This window comes from Cololabis saira, chromosome 20 (genome assembly GCF_033807715.1).
Source record: "Cololabis saira isolate AMF1-May2022 chromosome 20, fColSai1.1, whole genome shotgun sequence".
Taxonomy (NCBI): Eukaryota; Metazoa; Chordata; class Actinopteri; order Beloniformes; family Belonidae; genus Cololabis; species Cololabis saira.
Window position 1 is genome coordinate 37,781,667 of NC_084606.1, and position 25,219 is coordinate 37,806,885.

A 25,219-nucleotide genomic window follows, 5' to 3' on the forward strand; every position below is an offset into this window, starting at 1 on the left:
GGGTGAGCTAGTCAGCTCAGGTTTATTAAATGACTTTAGACTTATTTGTGAATTTAGAGGATGAGCAAATGTGTAAATATTGTTAACCCTTGTACTGTCTTTGGGTCAAAATGACCTAATTCTCCTGTTTGTTCCTTCCTTCCTTCCTTCTCCCTTCCTTCTTCCCTTTTCTCCCTCCCTCCCTCCCTCCCTCCCTCCCTCCCTCCCTTCCTCCCTTCCTTCCTTCCAAGACAGCACAAGGGTTAAATAACTACTGAGAATTTGAAAGTGTCAAAGAAGAAATTCTGGAAGATTAAAGATTACGCTGAATGACAAGATTCCTCCCTCCATCAACACGAATGTTAGGCACGTTCAAATACGACCAGGATCAGAGCGCACAGCGAGCTGAACCAAAGAGCAAGGAGAAGACGACTGCCAAGCGTTTTAGTGCAACGACAATTAGATTAAGTTGTCTTTTCCCTTTTAAAAACAAAGCACATTAAACTGTTTTTCTGATTGCAGCCCTGCAAGCAATGTAGTGATGCACTAATTACTTCCTGGACTGGTTTCAAATCTGATGCAATATAGTTTGAGAAATGAGGTCCTCGTTTCAAAGTGTGCCACTTCCTTTGTGACTAGTGTCACTCACGTCTAATGAAGCAGGCTCAATAACGGACAGGAAGCTTGAAATGCAAGGGCCGGGCCTTCTGGTAGCTGCGATGTGCACGGAATCAAGGATCATAAAACACATTACTACAGTAAAGCTTGAGCGACGCAGACAAAAACAATGGAACATCATCTTCCACTGATCAGCATTCCAGTAATGCGTGAATATTGCTAGGGACATAAAACAGAAGACAACATTGAGTGCTTTTACATGCATCAATAACCCTTTTAAAACCTGAATATTGGCAATAACCCGAATTTGCACGGCCATGTAAACACCAATAACCCCTTTGAATAACCAGAATTTGCTCATATTCAGGTTTTTAAAAACCCCAATATACCCCTGGGTTACTCCTTTTAAAACCCGAATATCCAGTCATGTAAACGCCAAACGGAATATCCCCATCAAACGGAACAGGAATTTGTTTTCTGCACATGCTCTGTTCACAAGGAATCCTGGTCTTTTGAGTCCAGGAAGTTCTTATAAACACGGAGAAACCAAGACCAGGAGGAGACTAATCACTTCATAAATGTAATGAAGGATATGAACATTTCTGCATTTGTAGACGGTAGAAAGTACCGGGATAGAAGATTTACAAGAAGGTGAGCGAGAAGTTGCGCGAAGCAGCATTTGTTTCGGATTTGGATACAGGAAGAAGAAGCGTGGAAACGCAGTCTGTGACCGGAAAAGTCGGATAAACCATTCAGGAAAAGATCGCGCCCCCCTAGCGCTCTGGGGGGGTTTTGCACCGCGGCCAAATGGAGTGACAGAGAAGTCCGGAGGATTCACGACGGCGTCACGACGGCGTCACGACGGCGTCACGACGGCGTCACGACGGCGTCACGACGGCGTCACAGCAGCGGCGTGTGCTCTGCGTTGGTTTAACGCAGAACCGTAAATTTCCAGACTTTAACCTCAAACAGCTCAGAAACTGCTCCCCGAAACGTGTTACAGCGCTCCACAATGTCAGCTGTCGTTTCCCTTTGCTCCCTCTCTTCACTCGCTAAGGTTTTTAGCTTTGGTGACACGTAAAATGGTGACTTTAAAAAGGCAGATAATGTAGACACAGCTTGTATTTCTTGCCTGAACCTCTTGGACCCATCATAGGGTGGCATTAGCCTCCTTTTTTCTACTCTTTTTCAGTATTAAGCAGCAATTTTTATATTTATCATCAATTTTTATATTTATCATTTTATTTCATATTTATCCTTGGTAAAACATTTTTTGTCTGTGAATTATTTAAGAATAAGCTTAAATAACAACACACAAACATGTACTTTTGAGCACATTTTAGTTTAGAAGTTTATCTCATAACATGCCTTCTTTAAAAATGAATGGAGAAAAGGAGAGATGCAGTTTCGTCATCCAAGGTTTACAACCTTTGAGTCATAAAAGAATTAGCAAGCATAGAAAATCCTCAACTTGACAACAATGCTCCTACATTCATATACAGGACTGTCTCAGAAAATTAGAATATTGTGATTTTCTGTAATGCAATTACAAAAACAAAAATGTCATACATTCTGGATTCATTACGAATCAACTGAAATATTGCAAGCCTTTTATTATTTTAATATTGCTGATCATGGCTTACAGCTTAAGAAAACTCAAATATCCTATCTCAAAAAATTAGAATATTCTGGGAATCTTAATCTTAAACTGTAACCCATAATCAGCTAAATTAAAATAATAAAAGGTTTGCAATATTTCAGTTGATTTGTAATGAATCCAGAATTTATGACTTTTTTTTTTTTATTGCATTAAAGAAAATAAAGAACTTTATCACAATATTCTAATTTTCTGAGACAATCCTGTAAATGTAAAAGACACTTTTTGTTCCTCTCTTTTTCGCACAATCTTGGGAAGATCTGTAGAAATAAATAATTTGCTTGCTTACTAAGAGTACTGTAAGAGTATATGTTTATGTGTGCATTCCAGCTGATTTATAGCTAATAATCTCTGGGTTTGACTCCGGTCTTCCTTCTACTCGGAGAGCTGGGCATCGTGCCACACCCTGCCGTTTCCAGCTGCTGCGCCCGCTCAACAGCTTTCTATAAAACCCTTCAATCCTCTAGGAAAAAAACAATGCTGTTTATAGGATTTTCAAATGACTTTCATGTGGTTGCTTATTGTTCCATGGGTTTCAACCAACACATTTCAGACTAAACACAAAGACGCACAGGCTGATGGCGAAGCAGACACTCCCATGTGTACACAAAAAAAACTGTCAATAGGACTCAGAAAAGCAACATTCCTCCGTTTCATTTAGACTTGTTATGATAATATAACCTTGAATAAATGTAGAACTTCCAGGAAATCGGGATAACTAAAAAATAAAGACTCCATTTGAAGGAAGATGCTGGTTTAGTTGTGAAGAATAACGAGGTCAGAGGTGTTACTGCGCCTTTAAGAGGGCCCTCCCTCGCTGGCAGTTGCCCAGCAACAGCGCATCCGCACTGCAGAGCAATAACAGCGCTGTCTGTAGGGCTGACTTATGGTTCCGCGTTAAATCTTGTGCGTACGGTGTGCGTCGCCGCGTAACCCTACGCCGTAAGCTCTGCGTCGGTGTAACGCGGAACCATAAATCAGGCTTTAGTGTGAGGTACTTCCTAACCTAACTAGCCCTCGTGTTATGTGACGCAAAAGCCATTATGCTGCACATTTAGATATAAAAACAACAACAAATTGGTTAGTTAAACTGCACCAAGACATACATACATACAAACATACATTATAGTTTCAATTGCATCCATCAGATCCCATATAATTGTTCAGGCTTTAGGATGGCGACCAAGAGAAAAATATAGCAAATGCAACATTAGAGGGAAGAGTCATTATTGTGTTAACCAGCACAGGTGCTCCATGTCGGAGAACTTTATGATTCTCCCAGAGAAGGAATGTTCCGTTTCAACGCCGAGTCGCGTTAAGCCTGATTTATGGTTCCGCGTTAAAACGACGCAGAGCCTACGCCGAGGTACGCGGCGACGGTCCGTAGGCTCTGCGTCGGTGTAACGCAGAACCATAAACCAGCCTTTACCGAGTTATTGACTTCGCATGGGCCGATGAATGAACAAATATATGGCTACAACAAATTAGGAAAAAAAAACACTTTACGTTAGCGTGAATTAAAATACAGCACGTTGATTAAAATAAATAATGACATAAAAAGTCTTACCGGATAGCTTTGATTCTTTGACAGCAGAATTGTGTCCATCGGCCAAACCTTGCGACGATGATATCTGGGCGGACTGAGTCATTGGATCCATTTTAGGGAAATACCAAAAGGCAGCAGCGCAAACTCGATTAAATGTCTGTACCGTCTACTTGAGCTGACTCTTTGTGTCTCTAGCAATATGTAGGTATTGTGTGAGTTTTCCTGAAAACGTCCCAGGTGTGGGTTTGACTTCGCCCCGTCGTCACTGAGAGCAGAGACAGAGGGAGAGCAGGCACAGTCGAGCCTCAATTATGCTTCTGCGTTACATCGACGCAGAGTTACGGCGTATGGTACGCGTAGGGCCGCGTACCCACACGCCGTGGGTCTGCGTCGGTGTAACGCGGAACCATAAATCAGCCTTCAGACGGTGGAGGAGGGGTGACCAAAGACATGTCGGGGAGATGCGTTCAATGTTCCCCTCCCAAGCTCCGCTATCTCAAACTCAAATTGAAAACCTTTATTTGTCTTTGTCTAGTTTTCAGAAACGTAACTGCATCTGATTTTCAACATCGACGTAGCCCTTTAACTTTGTTCATTACGCCAGTTATGATTTAATGTTTCATGTGGCAAAAATCTTTCAATGTTAGTCGTTTTGTTTTGAACAGCCAGATATTCGACAGCATAGAAGGCACCATGAAGAATATTCCTGAACAAAGTCAGAGATGTCGTTCTGGCAATGACGTGTTAAACAATACACTGTTTGGTAATTATATATATATATATATATATATATATATATATATATATATATATATATATATATATATATATATATATATATATATATATATATATATATATATATAATATACACAACATACATATATATACACACACTCGTTTTTGGGTGATTATGATAACAGTCCAGTTAAATGTAGTACTAAAAAGCTTGACTTTTAACGGGGCGTATTTTCAGGTTTTCATTGCATAATCTTAACCTTTGTTCCATTTTTTGCAGCAATTTATCTTGTGAAAACACAAGGCTGCCCCCTATTGGATGTATTTACAATTTAAATGATAACTACATTTTTTTTTTAAGTATGAGGCAAAAACATTGCTGAAGAGAAAAAGCATCGCGTGAAAACAACCATGATCCAATCCAATAAAATTCCAAACAAATCAATTAGAAATACGTTTAATTTCATCTCATACCCCTCCGTATCCTACAGAAATTCAATCTTTAGGGTTTCAGCAGCAGGATAAATATTGATTATTATTTTAAACTGAATTTCTTTTGCTTTGGGTGAAATTGGACATTTAAGATAACTGCTGTATGTCTTTGTTAACGTTACTTCATTATCTGTTATCTTTATTTTTGTTGATTTTTTTGGATATCATTGAATAGCTTTTCTTTAAACACACTTCCAAGTATTTTGTTATTACACTTTCTTTCACCAAATTTCAATTCACCGACTTTTAAATCAGGCAGTTTTACAGACACATTTGAGTGTGTAAGAATATTTTTTATCATGTAGGGAAGTGGAATAGCTCTACAATCCAGCAGGCCTGTTGTTTCCTGCGCAGTATAAATGTGTTGACTCCGCCCGCCGCCGGCGTGAGCCGGCGTGGTATTGGAGCAGCCCCGGCGCTAGAGGTTTTTGAGCAGCCTGAAGTGCGCGGTAAAAGAAGAGACACAAACACAAACATGTGGCCGGGGCTGCAGCATCACACCCTCTAATCACAGGTAGGGGAGGCCTCGCTCACCGGGGACACTAGGAGCTGATAACAGCTGGAACACACTGTCTACAGACCCACTGTGGTGGTTTACGTAGCAGCAGATTTATCTAAAAGTGGTGAGTGGAGCTAACTAGCAGCTCGTTAGCCTGTTAGCTGGTCCTGAGACAACCAGCCGCTATTCATCCGTTCATCCCCGTCCAGGGCTGCTATTGTGCGTGATATCACCTTTTTAATAAAACAATGCATCAATCCGGAAAACTAGCAAAGCCCAAATAAGAAAAACTTAACCTCATCCAGTAAAGTTAGCCTGTTAGCTTATTTGAAGCAACTAGTCCAGGAAATGTACCTAATGTAATATGGTGGCCTTTACTTAAAGGTTGTGAGAGTATATAAGGTTGTAGATGATATTTGGGCAGTAATAAACTTGGCATTGAGTGTATGAATGTGAGGGAGCCCCGCCCACCCCTCATCAACATGGAGCACGGTAGGGCTGATTTATGCTTCCGCGTTAAATCGACGGCGTAGGTAACGCGGCGACGCACACCGTACGGTGCGCGTCGCCGCGTAACCTACGCCGTAGACTCTGCGTTGGTGTAACGCGGAACCATAAATCAGCCTTTATGTAATGAGGCAAGCGGTCAGCTTTCACAAACATGTTGGTAGTAGCGCGAACAGATGATTGTTATCGCGAGATGTTGTTGGTTTGATACTGACAGCTCTCCATACTGGACAACACTGTATATCTTCTGTGTGTGTGTGTGTGTGTGTGTGTGTGTATATATATATATATATATATATATATATATATATATATATATATATATATATATATATATATATATATATATATATATATATATATATATATATATATATATATATATATGTGTGTGTGTGTAACCAGTACTCGAGTTGTAAAAAACCATCAGGGGGGATGGTGGATTTTATCATATGAGGACAGATAATTTGTGCTGATTACAAATAATATAATATATTACAAATAATAGCAGTGACCAAAACACCTGCAGAAATACTGCAGGAATGACATAGCAGCAGTTAAATGCAGCCTTCTGTAAGCTTTAAACATCCACTGGACTTACATCAAATACATCAAAACACAACAATAAAAAAACACTTTTCTGAACTTATCAATATGACTCTGTCCTTCACAGGATAAGTAACATGGATCACTGCAAAAACTCACAATCTTAACAAGAATATTTGTCTTATTTCTAGTTAAAATGTCTCATTTTAGTAAAAAAAATCTCATTACACTTAAAACAAGACTCATCACTGAAAAAAAACAACAATTTTCTCCTGTTTCAAGTAGATTTTCACTTGAAATAAGTAGAAAAATCTGCCAGTGGAACAAGATTTTTTTGCTTGTAATGAGAAGATAAATCTTGTTCAACTGGCAGATTTTTCTACTTATTTCAAGTGAAAATTTACTTGAAACAGGTGAAAATGGTCAAATAAGTTATTTTTCTGGTGTTATTTTTCTGGTGATGACTCTAAATGTTGAAATAGCACCCCCTTTTAATATTGCTGATTATGGTTTACAGTTTAAGATTAAGATTCCCAGAATATTCAAATTTTCTGAGATAGGATATTTGAGTTTTCTTAAACTGTAAACCATAATCAGCAATATTAAAATAATAAAAGGCTTGGAATATTTCAGTTGATTTGTAATGAATCCAGAATGTATGAGACAGCCCTGTATATACATACACATGATATATTATAGGCTGAATAATATGAACTCTTATTTTGAAGGTCCAACAGTTTGAAATACATTACACCTCTTTTTCTCCTTTTCAAATTTGTATCAACAGATACATGGATTTAGAAACATCCCACAAGTCCTAGCACATTGCTGTGTGAATTCAAAGGTCCGATATTTGGTGTAAGTTTGACTGAAAGTGATTCCTGTAAGCGTTTGTGCTGCAGGTGAGGAGACGGCTGCTCGTCAGCAGAGATCATGGGCCTGCATTCCTCCCAGAAGAAGCACTTCCCTCTGCGAGGGATAGACGGCGTGGTGCAGCTGTTTGACGCTGAGCTGCGTAAGTCCGAGCCGGACCTGGCTCTGCTCTCGCTGGTGCTGGGTTTCGTGGAGCACTTCCTGGCCGTGAACCGCGTGGTCCCCGTGAACGTTCCCGGAGTCCGCTTTGAGCCCCTGGAGCCGGACTGTCCCGCCTCCTGTTTCCCCACGGTGGAGCTGGGCATGATCTCGGCCCTGTACGAGCGCTTCACGGCCCAGATCCGCGGGGCCGTGGACCTGTCCCAGTACCGCAGGACGGCCTCGGGCTCCAGCAGGGAGCTGGTGAAGAAAGTGTCAGACGTCATCTGGAACAGCCTCAGTCGCTCATACTTCAAGGACCGGGCTCACATCCAGTCTCTCTTCAGCCTCATCACAGGTACGATGGTTTACATCCAGTCTCTCTTCAGCCTCATCACAGGTACGATGGTTCACAACCAGGTCCATGGAGACGGAGCTGAGTGGAGACTGTTCAAGGACGTTTCTGTTAGTTTTCATCTTTGGAATATGTTTTTTTCTCTATATTGGATGTAACACTTTGATATGCACAACATTGTGTAGCTTAACCCTTGTGCAAAGGAAGGAAGGAAGGAAGGAAGGAAGGAAGGAAGGAAGGAAGGAAGGAAGGAAGGAAGGAAGGAAGGAAGGAAGGAAGGAAGGAAGGAAGGAAGGAAGGAAGGAAGGAAGGAAGGAAGGAAGGAAGGAAGGAAGGAAGGAAGGAAAGAAGGAAGGAAGGGAGAAAAGAGGGAGGGAAGGAGAGAGCAGGAGGAAAGAAGGAAGGAAGTAAGGAAGGGTGGAAGGAAGGGAGAAAAGAAGAAGGAAGGAGAGAGCGGAAGGAAGGAAGGAAGGAAGGAAGGAAGGAGGTAGGGAGAAGGAAGGAGAGAGCAGGAGGAAAGAAGGAACAGGAGAATTAGGTCATTTTGACCCAAAGACAGTACAAGGGTTAAAGCAAGGACAATGTTGATGATGTACACTTGTTCACGTGTATGTATGTATGTGTATATTATATATTATATATATATGCACATTAAAGTAAATTTTCTTGTAGCTATTAAGACCCAGATGAAGTAACTGTAGCGTTTACCATCAAATTGTAGTTTGTCCCTCCACTTAAGTAAAGTAATTGTCACTAACATTTCACCAGGCACCAAACTGGACAGCACCGGGGTGGCGTTTGCCGTGGTAGCAGCCTGTCAGGTGTTGGCCCTGAAGGACGTTCACCTGGCCTTATCGGAGGACCACGCCTGGGTGATATTCAGCAAGAACGGAGAGGAAACTGCAGAGGTGACGTGGCACGGGAAGGGTAACGAAGATCGGCGAGGACAAACAGTCACAACGGGAGTGAACGAGAAGGTCAGTTTGTCCACAGGTTTGATGGGGAGCATGTTGAAAAGCTTTGGACTGCTCTGGCCTTTTATGACGGCCTGCTGTAAATGTGATGAAACATTTATGGAAAGATGAGAAAATGTGTTGCTGACAAGGCATTCTTCAAACTTAACCCTTGCCACTCTAATGTGCAGATATGTTGTTTGTTTGAATTCCCTAGAGCTGGCTGTATCTGAAGGGTTCCTATATGAAGTGTGACAGGAACATGGAGGTGGCCTTCATGGTTTGTGCCATCAACCCCTCACTGGACCTTCACACGGACAGTTCTGAGCTGCTGCAGCTCCAACAGGTGAGCGTTCCCACGTCGGCGTTCCCCCCTCAGCGTTCCCAGCGGCCCCCCCCCCCACAAGAGAGCCAGTAGATGTTACAGATAAGTCAGAAAGCAAGTCAGAAAGTCTAAGATCCTGCCAACTATACTGTCTTTCAGACCAAAGTTGTTTCTCAGTCTCTGGATTAATAGATGAGGCTGGATTGAATTGTTTGCGGATCAGAAATGGACAAACATCAGTCTGGCATGATTATTGGAACTCTCAAGGTGCTTATAGATATAGTTTAGCAAAGTTATGGTGGCGTCAATGCATAGATTTATACAAGATAATTCCACTCCGTCATACTGGTCACACCCCAGCTTATTAAGCATGGAAGGAGGGACAATAATTTAATTTCTGCTAATATTAAACTTTACACCACAAGTTGTTCCGTTGCATCGCAGACAGAGAAGTTTGCTGTAGTGACGGACGGCGGGTTAAATGTCCTAAAACAGTTTTACAGAAAGGGTTTCTTTACACAGCTGAAGTCACTAATTGCTGCACATTTGTGAGTTTTAGTCAGTTTTATATTGTGTAAAGTAGGATTTAGTCTCTTTTATTAACTGTCTCACCCTCACACACCTTTTTTTTTAAATCTTTTCTTGGGTGAACAGAAGCTACTGTGGTTGCTGTATGAGCGAGGAGACTTGAGCAGGTAAGCTGGTCTGTGTTTCCTGTCATACAGTAGCTCCGTTGCTGCTAAGAATACGCTAGTTCACTGACTCTTTCCCCAGATATCCCATGGCCATGGGGACGTTAGCAGACCTGGAGGATCAGGATCCAGTACCAGGGAAGGAAAACCCCTTGAAGATTCATCTCAAGGTAATTCCTGCTCAAGGATTTCCACATATTTTTTTTATTTTTTTATTTGCACCATAAAAGAGAAAACTAACAACTAACAGACAAAAATAATATGTGCGGGAGAGGTTAAAAAACCCTGTACGGACTTGATTTAACAGAATATTTTTAAGTCTTAAAGGGGACCTATTATGAAAAACACGTTTTTTCTTGTTTTAACATATATAAAGTGGTCTCCCCTCACCCTGCCAGCACAGGGGAGACAAAATACCATGGAATTCTGCAAGGTCTCTGACCCCCGCCTTACAGAGTCCCCCAGTGTCACGTGGTTTTTTTTGAGCCGATTAGAATCTGCTCCCGTCGTGACGTCACGACGGGAGCAGATTTCCATAGGTTCAGCCTGCGCTGCTGAAACCACGCCCACAACCAGCTCTCTGGAGCGGTGCTTCCTTCAGCCAGTCGGACGCGGCGCCGCGGCGGAGCGGATCCGGGTTAAATCATCCAGGTTCCCGGGTGGTTTGGGAGCTGGGTCCTTAGGGGTCTGTCCCAGGTCGGACCAGCTTCACTCTCTGAGATTTTCAGGCAAATCTGTCGGTTTGATCACCGGTAACGGGCGATGCGCCGCGGATACGCCGCGGATGCGCTCCGGAGCCGATCTGTGCGCCGGCCGTGGGGTTGCGGCGCCCGTCACGCAGCATCCGCCGGGCAGATCCGGCTGAAATTCCGCTGGTCGGTCCCCGGGAGTCCCTGCTACCAGTCCAGGCCGGTTCCTGCGGTCCCGGCCGGTCGGAACCGGTCAGATTTCCCGGTTAAAGCCGCGGTGATGCGCGCTGCTCCAGCAGCATCCGCCGGGTAGATCCGGCTTAAATAGTGCATAAATGTTATTTATATACAAATCATATTTTATTTTTTTAACAATAAAGTTGCCATTTGTGAAATTTCAGTGTTGTATTTATTTACAGGCTCGGGCTGCTCTGGCGGAGCAGGTTTATGCTCCTCCCCTGCTACACGTCATTCAGGGAGCCAATCAGCACAGAGCCTCATTATCATACCCCCCCCTTCCCTAAAGATGGATTTCTGATTTATGTAGAAAAAACAAGCTTTAGATTGTTTTTAAGACATTCAAGGCCTGTTTAAAATATACATTAAATGCCATAATAGGTCACCTTTAACTTAAACATTTTGATAGAAGAGGATGATTCAACAATGAACTGATAGGAATTCCAGATTAAGCAGCCTCTATGAGCAAAAGAAAACTGGGTGTGGGTAGTGCGACAAAAAGGGGGATGAAGTTTATTACTGTGTCTTGTGTTGTAAGAATGGACCTGAGAGTTGCTGTAAAGAATTCATGAAAAGATTTGGAAAGCAAGTGGGAAAGATGGATACATTTATAAATAAATATGCATGATTGAAGTATGTTTATATCATATACTGACGATATGTGAAGTTTCCTAAACAGAGGGGCAGATGGAGATAAATTATTAGAGAAGGAGGCTCATCTAACAAATTTCTTCTGAGTGATTAATAATTTCTGTAAATTAGAAGGATAAGTACTGGCCCAAACAATATTACAATAACTGAGATGTGGATAAATTAAACTGTAATAAAGTATGTTTAAAGAATTCTGCGATATAAAAGCACTCATTTTTCTGATGATACCAATTGAGTTCAATACTTTGTTGTTGACAAGATTAATATGTTCGGACCATGATAAATATCAGAAAAACAGTAACCGATTAGAGCAGCGGTTCTAATCCTTTTGGGCGTCCTGGACCCCCTGCAGATTTGTGATCATCTCTTAAGGACATGTCACTTGAAGATGAACTTCCTTTTTACAAGTATTCCTGTATGTGTGTGGAAGCCATAGTCAAAATGTCTTTTAATAAAGTAATAATGAGTTCCATCATTTGCAACTCCCAGTCCCCTGCCTGTTCTTGTATTCAACCGGATAATATAATATACTACAAGTATAAAATACTTGTAGCCCATCAAACGTGTTTTCCATGTAAACCTCAATTCAGAATTACTATTTCCATGTAAACTCTAAGGAAAATAGTTTAATTCTGAATTATTTAATTTGGAATAATGAATTCCGAATTAAAAAACATTGTGTAACCGTGGCCGATGTTTAATAGGAAGTTCTGATTACTGATTACTTCACAACGTTAAGATCAAGTTATTGTCAGTATTCAGTTTGTACAATATAATGTGTGTATTTGTGTCTCTCATGTCTCTCATGTGTTTTTCAGGCTGTGAATTCTGCCCAGAAGTTCTACAACAACGAGCACATCTACCCCTACATGTACCTGGCCGGCTTCCACTACCGACACAAGAACGTGCAGGAGGCGCTGCAGGCCTGGGCCGAGGCCGCGCAGGTCATGCAGGAGTGAGTTACCGCTCAGTCACTAGCCCCTTTCACACAGCCAGTTCGAGGCGGGAACGTTGCGCCTTTAAGCCGCCTCGCTGTTCTGTGTGAAAGTCACGGAGGCGGAATGGGGGGGCCAAGTGGCCCCACCAATAAGCCGGCAGCGGAGGTAGTCACAGAGCCGTCACAGAGACGAAACGGGGTCTGTGTGAATGACACAGCCGGCATGCCACTAGACGCTGACGCTGTCGTCACGCCTCTGATTGCGGAACGCCGGCATGCTGTGTGAATTTACAGACGGGAGCGGCGTTATGCCGGCGTTGTATGGTTCTGTGTGAACCAACAAAGGCGGCGTATTGGCAGGACTTCTTTACACCAATATTGCAGAATCTCTGTGTGAAAGGGGCTATAGTCACACTTAGTAACCATGGTGATGAGGGACTGAGTTACCGCTCAGTCACAGCCACACTTATTAACCATGGTGATGAGGGACTGAGTTACCGCTCAGTCACAGTCACACTTAGTAACCATGGTGATGAGGGACTGAGTTACCGCTCAGTCACAGTCACACTTAGTAACCATGGTGATGAGGGAGTGAGTTACCGCTCAGTCACAGTCACACTTATTAACCATGGTGATGAGGGAGTGAGTTACCGCTCAGTCACAGTCACACTTAGTAACCATGGTGATGCGGGAGTGAGTTACCGCTCAGTCACAGTCACACTTATTAACCATGGTGATGAGGGAGTGAGTTACCGCTCAGTCACAGTCACACTTAGTAACCATGGTGATGCGGGAGTGAGTTACCGCTCAGTCACAGTCACACTTAGTAACCATGGTGATGAGGGAGTGAGTTACCGCTCAGTCACAGTCACACTTAGTAACCATGGTGATGAGGGAGTGAGTTACCGCTCAGTCACAGTCACACTTAGTAACCATGGTGATGAGGGAGTGAGTTACCGCTCAGTCACAGTCACACTTAGTAACCATGGTGATGAGGGAGTGAGTTACCGCTCAGTCACAGTCACACTTAGTAACCATGGTGATGAGGGAGTGAGTTACCGCTCAGTCACAGTCACACTTATTAACCATGGTGATGAGGGAGTGAGTTACCGCTCAGTCACAGTCACACTTAGTAACCATGGTGATGCGGGAGTGAGTTACCGCTCAGTCACAGTCACACTTATTAACCATGGTGATGAGGGAGTGAGTTACCGCTCAGTCACAGTCACACTTAGTAACCATGGTGATGCGGGAGTGAGTTACCGCTCAGTCACAGTCACACTTAGTAACCATGGTGATGAGGGAGTGAGTTACCGCTCAGTCACAGTCACACTTAGTAACCATGGTGATGAGGGAGTGAGTTACCGCTCAGTCACAGTCACACTTAGTAACCATGGTGATGAGGGAGTGAGTTACCGCTCAGTCACAGTCACACTTAGTAACCATGGTGATGAGGGAGTGAGTTACCGCTCAGTCACAGTCACACTTAGTAACCATGGTGATGAGGGAGTGAGTTACCGCTCAGTCACAGTCACACTTATTAACCATGGTGATGAGGGAGTGAGTTACCGCTCAGTCACAGTCACACTTAGTAACCATGGTGATGCGGGAGTGAGTTACCGCTCAGTCACAGTCACACTTATTAACCATGGTGATGAGGGAGTGAGTTACCGCTCAGTCACAGTCACACTTAGTAACCATGGTGATGCGGGAGTGAGTTACCGCTCAGTCACAGTCACACTTAGTAACCATGGTGATGCGGGAGGGAGTTACCGCTCAGTCACAGTCACACTTAGTAACCATGGTGATGAGGGAGGGAGTTACCGCTCAGTCACAGTCACACTTAGTAACCATGGTGATGAGGGAGTGAGTTACCGCTCAGTCACAGTCACACTTAGTAACCATGGTGATGAGGGAGTGAGTTACCGCTCAGTCACAGTCACACTTATTAACCATGGTGATGAGGGAGTGAGTTACCGCTCAGTCACAGTCACACTTATTAACCATGGTGATGAGGGAGTGAGTTACCGCTCAGTCACAGTCACACTTATTAACCATGGTGATGAGGGAGTGAGTTACCGCTCAGTCACAGCCACACTTAGTAACCATGGTGATGCGGGAGGGAGGGAGGGAGGGACGGACGGACGGAGGGAGGAAGGAAGGAAGGGAGGGAGGGAGGAAAGAAAGATATATATATATATATATATATATATATATATATATATATATATATATATATATATATAAGAAAGGAAGGAAGGATGTAAGGAGGGGAGGAAGGAAGAATGAAAAGAAGGAAAGAAAGAAGGAAGGAAGGGAGAAAAGAAGGAAGGGAGAAAAGAATGAAAGAAAGAAGGGAGGGAGAAAAGAATGAAAGAAGGAAGGAAGGGAAAAAAGGAAGGAAGGAAAAGAGAGAAAGGAGGAAGGGAGGAAGGAAGAAAGAAGGAAAGGAAGAATGAAAAGAAGGAAAGAAAGAAGGAAGGAAGAATGAAAAGAAGGAATGAAAGAAGGGAGAAAAGAAGGAAGGAAGGAAGAATGAAAAGAAAGAAGGAAGGGAGGGAGAAAAGAAGGAAGGGAGGGAGGGAGGGAGGGAAGGAGGGAGGGAGCGAGAAAACAAGGAAGGAAGGAAGGGAGAAAAGAGGAAGGGAAGAAGGAAGGAGAATTTAAGTCATTTTGACCCAAAGACAGCACAAGGGTTAATAATAATATAAGCCACGTCAGGTCAGACAAGACATGGAATTTGATTCAGTTAATTTCTCTCACTCTACAGTAAATAGGCAGAGCTGGTAGAGGAGGTAAAAACTGTACTCAAGTAAAAGTACTGTTACTTCAGAATAATATGACTCAGTAGAGGAAGTAAAATAGTCATCCAAATAATTACTTGAGTAAAAGTAAAAAACTACTCAAGTACTGAGTAACTGTTGAGTAACGTCTGATTTATTTTTTTAACACAACCATTCAAACAGACAAAAGTACAAAATAATCATCTTCAGGAAAATTAAATCAATAAAATTAATTAAAATTAATAAAAGAAATAAAATATAGTTTAAAATAAGCTTAAAGTAAATTCAAGTACTTTAATAAATAATAAAATAAATAAATAAAATAACAGAATAAGAAAGTAGCACAAAATTTCCAGCCTTTGTACTTTCCTTTTTTAACCAGGCAGAACTAGAACAAACATGAACTCATAGAAACTCTGTGTGTGTTTGAGTCTGTGTAAATGTGACAAAACATGCAAAAACAAACATTTTTCCCAAAGAATCACCAGTGATGTCATGAGATTGACGCGTACGTGGATAAAAGGGATAAAAGAAAAGTAACAGCTCAACGTAGCCTAATGTAGCGGAGTAAGAGGAACAGTTTCTTCTTCACAAATCTACTCAAGTAAAAGTACAAAGTATAGTGATTCTAAACTACTCCTAAAAGTACAACATTTCCCAAAACTTACTCTTATGTACTTATGTAACGGAGTAAATGTAACTGGTTACTACCCAGCTCTGTAAATATAGGTAATAGACAAATGGGGCTCAGCACTTGTTACGGTGCCTCGGCATTCAAGACAAAAGGCTGGATCTCGACTGGGGCACACTTTTATTTCCTCTTGAAAAACACATGAAAAGATTTAATTACAAAATTGCCAATAAAAACAAATACAATACAAACTCGCCCCTCATCTTTATAGCTTAACACTTAATTTATAAAAACAACTGATTGCAGCCATAGCCCATACAACATAAACAATATTCACCTCACTTCGCCTACCAAGGCCTACCAAAGAAAAATAACCCCAGAAAAATAACTTATTTGACAATTTTCACCTGTTTCAAGTAAATTTTCACTTGAAATAAGTAGAAAAATCTGCCAGTGGGACAAGATTTATCTTCCTATTACAAGCAAAAAATTCTTGTTCCACCGGCAGATTTTTCTACTTATTTTAAGTGAAAATCTACTTGAAACAGGTGAAAATTGTTGTTTTTTCCAGTGATGAGTCTTGTTTTAAGTGTAATGAGATTTTTTTTTACTAAAATGAGACATTTTAACTAGAAATAAGACAAATATTCTTGTTAAGATTGTGAGTTTTTGCAGTGATCCATGTTACTTATCCTGTGAAGGACAGAGTCATATTGATAAGTTCAGAAAAGTGTTTTTTATTGTTGTGTTTTGATGTATTTGATGTAAGCCCAGTGGATATTTAAAGCTTACAGAAGGCTGCATTTAACTGCTGCTATGTCATTCCTGCAGTATTTCTGCAGCTGTTTTGGTCACTGCTATTATTTGTAATATATTATATTATTTGTAATCAGCACAAATGATCTGTCCCCATATGATAAAATCCACCATCCCCCCTGATTTTTATTTTTTACAACTGCAGTACTGCAGACGGATACACCGTGGAGCACCATGGATTATATCAGTGAACATGTGATGGCAGCAGAGGCCCAGAACTCTTTCATGACTGCATTAGTGCATTAACCAGCCCTCTCTCCCTCTCTCTTTTTAAGCTTGAGATGTGGTCGGGATTGTTTGGTTTCTTCTGATTTCTCTTTGAGCCTTTTTTAAAGGCCTTTATGACATTATCTTAGTATGTAGCAGCTCAGTTCCAGCAGCTTGTGCTGGATCCAGCGTGAGTTCCAGCCTGGCATCGTCTCTCGTGCCAACGCACCGCTCAAGAGCGTCTGCTATAAATACCAGCACCAACTCTGCACAGCCATTCCCTCCCAATCCATCACTTCCTTTTCCTGCTCTCCCATTGTTCTGCATTCTCTGCTCTCCCTCCGTACACCAACAAGGGGAAATGACTGTGTTTCAGGGGGAAAAGGTTTCAGTTGAGTTCAGACACTAACACACTGGCAGCATCATTCAGATCCACGCTTAGGTTACACATATACAGGACTGTCTCAGAAAATTAGAATATTGTGAAAGTTCTTTATTTTCTGTAATGCAATTTAAAAAAAAAAAAAAAAAAAAAAAAAAAATGTCATACATTCTGGATTTATTACAAATCAACTGAAATATTGCAAGCCTTTTATTATTTTAATATTGCTGATTATGGTTTACAGTTTAAGTTTAAGATTCCCAGAATATTCTAATTTTTTGAGATAGGATATTTGAGTTTTCTTAAACTGTAAGCCATAATCAGCAATATTAAAATAATAAAAGGCTTGTAATATTTCAGTTGATTTGTAATGAATCCAGAATGTATGACATTTTTGCATTACAGAAAATAAAGAACTTTATCACAATATTCTAATTTTCTGAGACAGTCCTGTACAGTTTTTTATATATATTTTTATTAGGGGGAAAGGCACAGTAGAACAGGAATCAAAAGAAACATATACACTCGACCTCCTAGGATGTTTATCTTGATTTAAGAACAGAACATTACACAATTCAACGAAAATAATGATAAATAACTGAAAATTATTTTAACCCTTGTACTGTCTTTGGGTCAAAATGACCCAATTCTTCTATCCTTCTTTCCTCCTGCTCTCTCCTTCCTTCTTCCTTTCCTCTTTTCCTCCTTTACTCCTTTTTCTTCCTACCTCCCTTTTGTCATTCGTTCCTTTATTACCTTATTAGCTTTTCCTTCCTTCTTTCTTTCCTTTTCTCCATTCCTTCCTCCTTCCCTTCTTTCCTTTTCTCCCTTCTTTCCTTCCTTTCTCCCTCCCTTCCATCTTTTCTCCCTTCTTTCCTTCCTTCCTTACTCCCTTTCCTACTTCCTTCCTTCTTTTCTCCTTTCTCCCTTCCATCTTTTCTCCCTTCTTTACTCCCTTTCCTACTTCCTTCCTTCTTTTCTCCTTTCTTCCTTCCTTCCATCTTTTTTCCCTTCTTTCCTTCCTTCCATCTTTTCTCCCTTCCTTCATTCCTTCTTTTCTCCTTGCACCCTCCCTTGACCCAAAGTCAGCACAAGGGTTAAGTAATATTTAAATATTAAAGCTACACAGTATAAATTAAAAAATAGATGAATAAAAACGGGGAAAAAATCAAAGCAAAACAAGAAAAAAACAAAGGAAAAGTAAACCAATAGATAAAAAGGAGGAAGAAAAAAAGAGAAGGAGGGGACAGGGACTGGAGAGAGAGTGGAAGAATGTAAGAAAGGGAAGCCACTTATTATAAAATATGTTAGAGCCTTTCACTGAATATCTGATCTTTTCAGCTTCAGAAAAAACACAAAAATGTTTGACAATTTCTTTCCTTTTTTTCTTCTTTTTTTCCTTTTTTCTTCTATTTTTCTTTTTTCTTCTATTTTTCTTTTCCCTATTTTTTCTTTTTTTCCCCTTTTTTTCCTTTTTTTCTCTTTCTTTTTTCCTCAACATTTCAACTTTTTTCTTCTATTTTTTTTTTCTTCTATTTTTCTTTTCCCTATTTTTTCTTTTTTTCCCCTTTTTTTCCTTTTTTTCTCTTTCTTTTTTCCTCAACATTTCAACTTTTTTCTTCTATTTTTCTTTTTTCTTCTATTTTTCTTTTCCCTATTTTTTCTTTTTTTCCCCTTTTTTTCCTTTTTTTCTCTTTCTTTTTTCCTCAACATTTCAACTTTTTTCTTCTATTTTTCTTTTTTCTTCTATTTTTCTTTTCCCTATTTTTTCTTTTTTTCCCCTTTTTTTTCTCTTTCTTTTTTCCTCAACATTTCAACTTTTTTTCTCGACATTTCAACTTTTTATCTGACATTTTGACTTTTGATATCCAGTTAGAAGTTGTCATGTGACCCAGCCAGAGGACCTTAAATCAGAAGCCCCTCTTAAAACCTGATATTTACATGTGTTTTGTTTGAATCGATTTTAGTAAATATGTTAAAAAATAAATAAAAAAATGTTTAAATGCCTGGCGTTTTGCAGATAAAGTGTTCTGAGTCTGTCTCTCCTCACATGTTACTGCAGCTACAACTATTTCCGTGAGGACGAGGAGATCTACAAAGAGTTCTTTGATATTGCAAATGACGTTATCCCGACGTTGCTGAAGGAAGCGACGGCTACAGAGAGTCCTGGTGAGGACGGGGAGGCCGGGGACGGGGCGGACAAGGTGAGAAATACACACTTTTATCAGTGGGGCTTTTTAAACCTCCGTAGCAGGGCTGGGGATCCATTCAAATGTCAAGAATCCATTAGATTCCCATTCTTAAGATTCAGAATCCATTATCAAGATTTGATTTGACTCCGATATTGATTTGGGTTAGTGTTATTAAAACTGTTTTTTGAGCTGTTGCATGAATTATATGACTGTAGTTATGCAACATATTAATACTAGTATTATATTGAGATTCAACAGCAAGTATTGCAGCTAATGATGCTGTAAGGACCAATCAGCTCCCAGAATGCTGTTATACAGGACTGTCTCAGAAAATTAGAATATTGTGATAAAATTCTTTATTTTCTGTAATGCAATTTAAAAAAATTTAAAATGTCATCCATTCTGGATTCATTACAAATCAACTGAAATATTGCAAGCCTTTTATTATTTTAATATTGCTGATTATGGCTTACAGTTTAAGATTAAGATTCCCAGAATATTCAAGCAGCAGGAGGGAAGTCGTGACCTACGGGTCCCTCAATGGGACACATTTAAAACACTCGCGCATTTTGGCACTCATAATTAATTGTGTTAATTTTCATAACGCGTTAATTAGCAGTGTAATTAATTAATCTAATTAACGCGCTAACCTGCCAGCCCTAGTTCAAACTGAACCGTGTTAACGACACTGTTGCACCGTGGTTGTTTCCAGGATTCCATCAAGCATTCAGTCCTCTCAGCCCTGCAGGACCCCGAGTGCTTCGCCCACCTGCTGCGTTTCTACGACGGCATCTGTAAATGGGAGGAGGGAAGTCCCACCCCGGTCCTGCATGTGGGCTGGGCCACGTACCTGGTCCAGTCTCTGAGCCGCTTTGACGCGCAGGTAAACTACTCACACCAGCTTAGCAACAGAAGCAGAGGGCAGAGTAGAGCTCACTCAGTACGTTTACCTGCAGCAGTTCAGTCGGGTTTCTGATCGTATAAGACATCGTTCTGACTCTTAAACTGCACTTAAACACCTCAATCCCATCTATTTCAGACCTATATCGGACAATTAATGATCGGAAAGAAACACCTAGATCAGTGTTTCTCAATCCTGGTCCTCGAGTACCCCTGTCCTGCATGTTTTAGATACTACCCTGCTTCAGCACACCGTGATACAAGTAACTGTGTCATCCACAGAACTGTGCAGACCTTGGTGACAAGCTAATTAGGACCTTTAATTAGAATCAGGTGTGTTGGTGCAGGGAATCCCAGGATTGAGAAACACTGACCTAGATAACCCGTTCAGAGTTGGAATGTTAACTCCGTGTATACGGAGACATCGGATATTGCAGTCTGAGCAGCTGGAGAATTTACTCTGGGACACTTCCTTCCTTCCTTCCTTCCTTCCTTCCTTCTTTTCTTCCTTCCTTCCTTCCTTCTTTTCTTTCTTCCTTCCTTCCTTCCTTCCTTCCTTCCTTCCTTCCTTCCTTCCTTCTTTTCTTCCTTCCTTCCTTCCTTCCTTCCTTCCTTCCTTCCTTCCTTCCTTCCTTCTTTTCTCCCCTTGTACATTCTTTCCTTGTTTTCTCCTTTCCTTCCTTCCTTCTTTTCTCAATTCCTTCCTTCTTTCCTCCCTTCCTTCCTTCTTTCATTCCTTCCTCCCTACCTTCTTTCCTTCCTTCTTTCCTCCCTTCCTTCTTTCCTTCCTTCCTTCCTTCCTTCCTTTTTTCCCCTCGTACATTCTTTCCTTGTTTTCTCTTTTCCTTCCTTCCTTCTTTTTCCCTTCCTTCCTTCCTTCCTTCCTTCCTTCTTTTCTCCCTTCCTTCCTTCCTTCCTTCCTTCTTTTCTCCCTTCCTTGCTTCCTTCCTCCCTCCCTTCCTTCCTTCCTTCTTTTCTCCCTTCCTTCCTTCCTTCCTCCCTTCCTTCCTTCCTTCCTTCCTTTCTCCCTTCCTTCCTTCCTTCCTTCCTTCCTTTCTCCCTTCCTTCCTTCCTTCCTTCCTTCCTTCCTTTCTCCCTTCCTTCCTTCCTTCCTTCCTTCCTTCCTTCCTTCCTTCTTTTCTCCCTTCCTTCCTTCCTTCCTTCCTTCTTTTCTCCCTTCCTTGCTTCCTTCCTCCCTCCCTTCCTTCCTTCTTTTCTCCCTTCCTTCCTTCCTTCCTCCCTTCCTTCCTTCCTTCCTTCCTTTCTCCCTTCCTTCCTTCCTTCCTTCCTTCCTTCCTTCCTTCCTCCCTCCCTTCCTCCCTCCCTCCCTCCCTCCCTCCCTCCCTCCCAGAAGTGAAGGAGACGGCGCGTGTTAGATAGTTGTTTAAACATCAACATAAAGAGATGCAGAATCTTCATCAGGAACCGGAGCAGATCAGAATAAAGTGGAAAAATATACGGAAGGCGTAACGTTGGTACAAACAAAACTACCGTCAACCGGAAGTGGCTCTTTGTTGACATGGTTACCATGGTTACCATGGTTACAGCGCCACATAGCATCATGGAGTCAGCCATGCTCTGGACATTTATCTGATTCTCTGATCAGCAGTAAACTCAGACCAGTGATTGGGTCTTCTGGATGTTTATCTGATACGATCAGAAATCTCTTTGCTGCATGGAAACGTACTGACACTCAGCGATGGGTTCTGTCGTGCTCGGTGCTAAAAAGGGTTTTGTGGTTTTATTTCAAAGGTGCGTCAGAAGATTTCCATCATCACCAAAGAGCCGGATCTCCAGGACGACGACGACCAGTCGAGCGACGACCCCCGGGAGGGCCGGAGGAGAGGACCGAGGAGGGAGTCCAAGCTGGAGGAGCAGAGCTCTCCCCCTGCTCCGGCTCCCACCTCCCCCTCCACGCAGCAGCAGCAGCAGCAGCAGCCAGGGGCCCCCCTGCCCAGGAAGGTGGAAGGAGCACCCCCGTCCCCCGGCCCAGACTCTGCCTCGTCCCCCTCCTCCCAGGACCAGGCCTCCCCCTGCCCCCCCGTGGTGGTCTTCCAGAGCGAGAAGATGAAGGGCATGAAGGAGCTGCTGTGTGCAGCCAAGGTGAACTCCAGCGCCATCAAGCTGCAGCTCACGGCCCAGTCCCAGGTGCAGATGAAGAGGCAGAAGAGCACGCCGGCCGGGGATTACTCCATGTCCTTCATGAAGCGCCAGCGCAAATCCCTGTAGCCACCGCCGCGGGAGAGCCAGGACTTACTGTGAAAAACATTGACCTTGCTTCTGTTTCATCAACGTTTTAATCCAGCTTTCATCCACATCAACTTCTCACTGTGTTCCTAACAGTCCTGGACAATAACAACGTTTGATTTGCACCCATGTTGAGTTGGGCATCACATATCTACGACGGAGTATTAGGGCCAAACTAAGACAAAAAAATTATTGGAAATTACGAGAATGAAGTCATAATATTATGAGAATAAAGTTGTAAAATTACGAAAATAGTCATAGAATTACCAAAATAAATTCGTAAAATTACGAAAATAAAGTCATAATGTTGCAAGAATAAAGTCGTAATAGAATAAAGTCGTAATGTTACGACTTTATTGTCGTAATGTTACGACTTTTGTCTATTACGACTTTATTTTCGTAATTTTATTACTTTATTTTCGTAATTTTACCAGTTTATTTGCATTTTATTATGACTTTAAATAATTGGAAATTACGAGAATAAAGTCATAATATTATGAGAATAAAGTCGTAAAATTACGAAAATAAAGTCGTAAAATTACGAAAATAGTCATAATGTTGCGAGAATAAAGTCGTAATAGAATAAAGTCGTAACATTACGAGAATAAAGTCGTAACATTACGAGAATAAAGTCGTAATATTATGAGAATATAATTTATGAGAACTCTAACAGGAAGAGCTTCTTCTCCCTGTGTTAAAATGAGGAATATTGAGCATCTTATGAAGTTATATTTAATATTACGAATTTATTCTCGTAATATTACGACTTTATTCTCATATTATTATGACTTTATTCTCGTAATTTCCATTTTTTTGTTGTCTTAGTTTGGCCCTAATACTCTGTCGTACATATCAAATCAGAAGGAGTGAATATTTAATTTTGTTTTTCATCTTTCATCAATAATATTAATTTAATTGGCAGCCATCTGCATACTGATGTGACTTCTCATTAACTTAACGTGTGAAATCCAAATTGATATCGATGAGGATGAAGCTCCAATTCACAGATGTATAAAATTCAACTTGTACCAATAATAACCTGGTCTTGACTGAAGATTTAGAAGTTATTAATTTAGGATAGTTACCATGTAACATTGTCCACTCTGGGTTATTGACAGCTTCTTTCTTGCTAGCTCTATGTTGCCTTATTTTGTTTTCGTTATTTTCTATGGTAGACGGCCTTTAGTTTGGAGAACGCCTGAGTTCAGGCGACTTCTACTCATTGGAAAAGCCCAGAATGACCATGCACTGTTGAGCAGAGCCGCATTAGGCGGTCCTGCTGCATCCGATTTGCTTGATGACTTGTGGTTCTTGTTTTTGTATTCGCAAGTAATAAAGACCCAGTTAAAACTGAAGGTGATGGTGCGTCATAAACCGGGCTGCAGGGACTGATCTAATGTACAAATGCACTTGTGAATAGTTGACATTCTAATAATAATAATACATTTTATTTATAGGCGCCTTTCAGGACACTCAAGGTCGCTGTACAAAAGGACAATAAAAACAATAAAAACTTGGCAATCAATGAAAAACATAGCAAAGTACAATACAGGACTGTCTCAGAAAATTAGAATATTGTGATAAAGTTCTTTATTTTCTGTAAATGCAATTTAAAAAACAAACAAAAATGTCATACATTCTGGATTCATTACAAATCAACTGAAATATTGCAAGCCTTTTATTATTTTAATATTGCTGATTATGGTTTACAGTTTAAGATTCCCAGAATATTCTAATTTTTTGAGATAGGATATTTGAGTTTTCTTAAGCTGTAAGCCATGATCAGCAATATTAAGATAATAAAAGGCTTGCAATATTTCAGTGGGTTTGTAATGAATCCAGAATGCACGCCCGCCGATAGGAGGGGGGCAAACGGGTTTGTTGTCTCGGGCCCAGGGGGGGGGGGGCAGAACTGAAAAAAAAAATATATATATATATATTTTATTCTCATTAAATTATGGAATCATTTTTCAAAATGTTTCAAAATATGCCTATTTGTGGAAAAAATATATAGTATTTGAGTTACATAAAAGCTTGTTATTTGTTTTCTTCCTAATTGTCCTTGTGGTCAAGAACCCCCAACACAAACATGGTTTGGCCGCTGATCAAAAGTTATCATTTAATTCAACCATTAGAATGGTCAAAATGTCCGGTCAGCACAAGTCCGGTGCTCAGAAAAGAAAAGAGAAGAAGAAAATAGAGGCCTCATAGATTCTCTACACAAATATTTTAAAAAGGTGGTGACGGGCAGCCAACGTTTACCAACCTTGTAACTTAACCTAACTGGCTAGCTCTAATGTTAACGTCCATTAGCTTGTATAAAAACCTGAAGAGCAGAGTGAGAGGAGAGGAAGAGGAGGAGGAGAGATCCGGGCGCAGGGGGGCCCATCTTAGATTATTTTGTCTGGGGCCCCGGCAGGACTGTCAGCTGGCCTGCCAGAATGTATGACATTTTTGTTTTTTTGATTGCATTAGAGAAAATAAAGGACTTTATCACAATATTCAAATTTTCTGAGACAGTCCTGTACATTAAAAGTGATAACCTACACCTTGAAAACAAGAATATTACAATATTCTGGGAATCTTAATCTTAAACTGTAAGCCATAAAATGGTTGAAAAATCATTCTT

The 25,219-nt window shown here is 41.1% G+C and overlaps 2 protein-coding genes across 7 annotated transcripts in view; one reads left to right on the forward strand and one right to left on the reverse strand.

The window, feature by feature from the left end:
• rtn3 (reticulon 3) overlaps positions 1–4,097 on the reverse strand; it is a 45,597-nt gene extending 41,500 nt beyond the window's left edge. For 2 of the 4 annotated variants that reach the window (XM_061709462.1, XM_061709461.1), the window contains exon 1: positions 3,822–4,097. In XM_061709462.1, coding sequence (XP_061565446.1) covers positions 3,822–3,912 — 91 coding nt within the window. In that variant the 5' untranslated portion in view covers positions 3,913–4,097. The remainder of the gene's footprint in view (positions 1–3,821) is intronic. The other 2 variants (XM_061709463.1, XM_061709464.1) reach the window with 2 other exon arrangements.
• A 1,334-nt stretch (positions 4,098–5,431) lies between these two features.
• On the forward strand, positions 5,432–22,811 carry men1 (multiple endocrine neoplasia I). 3 transcript variants are annotated; one of them, XM_061709702.1, is made up of 10 exons: positions 5,432–5,544; positions 7,485–7,993; positions 8,717–8,925; positions 9,119–9,247; positions 9,881–9,921; positions 10,001–10,088; positions 12,314–12,450; positions 19,314–19,455; positions 20,156–20,326; positions 22,096–22,811. In XM_061709702.1, exons 2-10 carry the CDS (start codon positions 7,516–7,518, stop codon positions 22,570–22,572), a joined length of 1,872 nt encoding a protein of 623 aa, XP_061565686.1. In that variant the 5' UTR covers positions 5,432–5,544; positions 7,485–7,515; the 3' UTR covers positions 22,573–22,811. The 3 variants fall into 3 exon arrangements, with proteins under 3 accessions (XP_061565686.1, XP_061565684.1, XP_061565687.1); XM_061709700.1 differs by having other exon boundaries at positions 5,458–5,653; XM_061709703.1 differs by having other exon boundaries at positions 5,460–5,653; positions 7,485–7,951.
• Positions 22,812–25,219: the final 2,408 nt, after the last annotated feature.

Excerpts from the sequence above, each read along its gene's own strand:
- men1 (XM_061709702.1), top strand. The coding sequence starts at position 7,516 with ATGGGCCTGCATTCCTCCCAGAAGAAGCACTTCCCTCTGCGAGGGATA. Across the intron at positions 9,922-10,000 it reads GAGCGAGGAGACTTGAGCAG|ATATCCCATGGCCATGGGGA; the intron begins GTAAGCTGGTCT and ends CTCTTTCCCCAG. Across the intron at positions 12,451-19,313 it reads GCCGCGCAGGTCATGCAGGA|CTACAACTATTTCCGTGAGG; the intron begins GTGAGTTACCGC and ends ATGTTACTGCAG.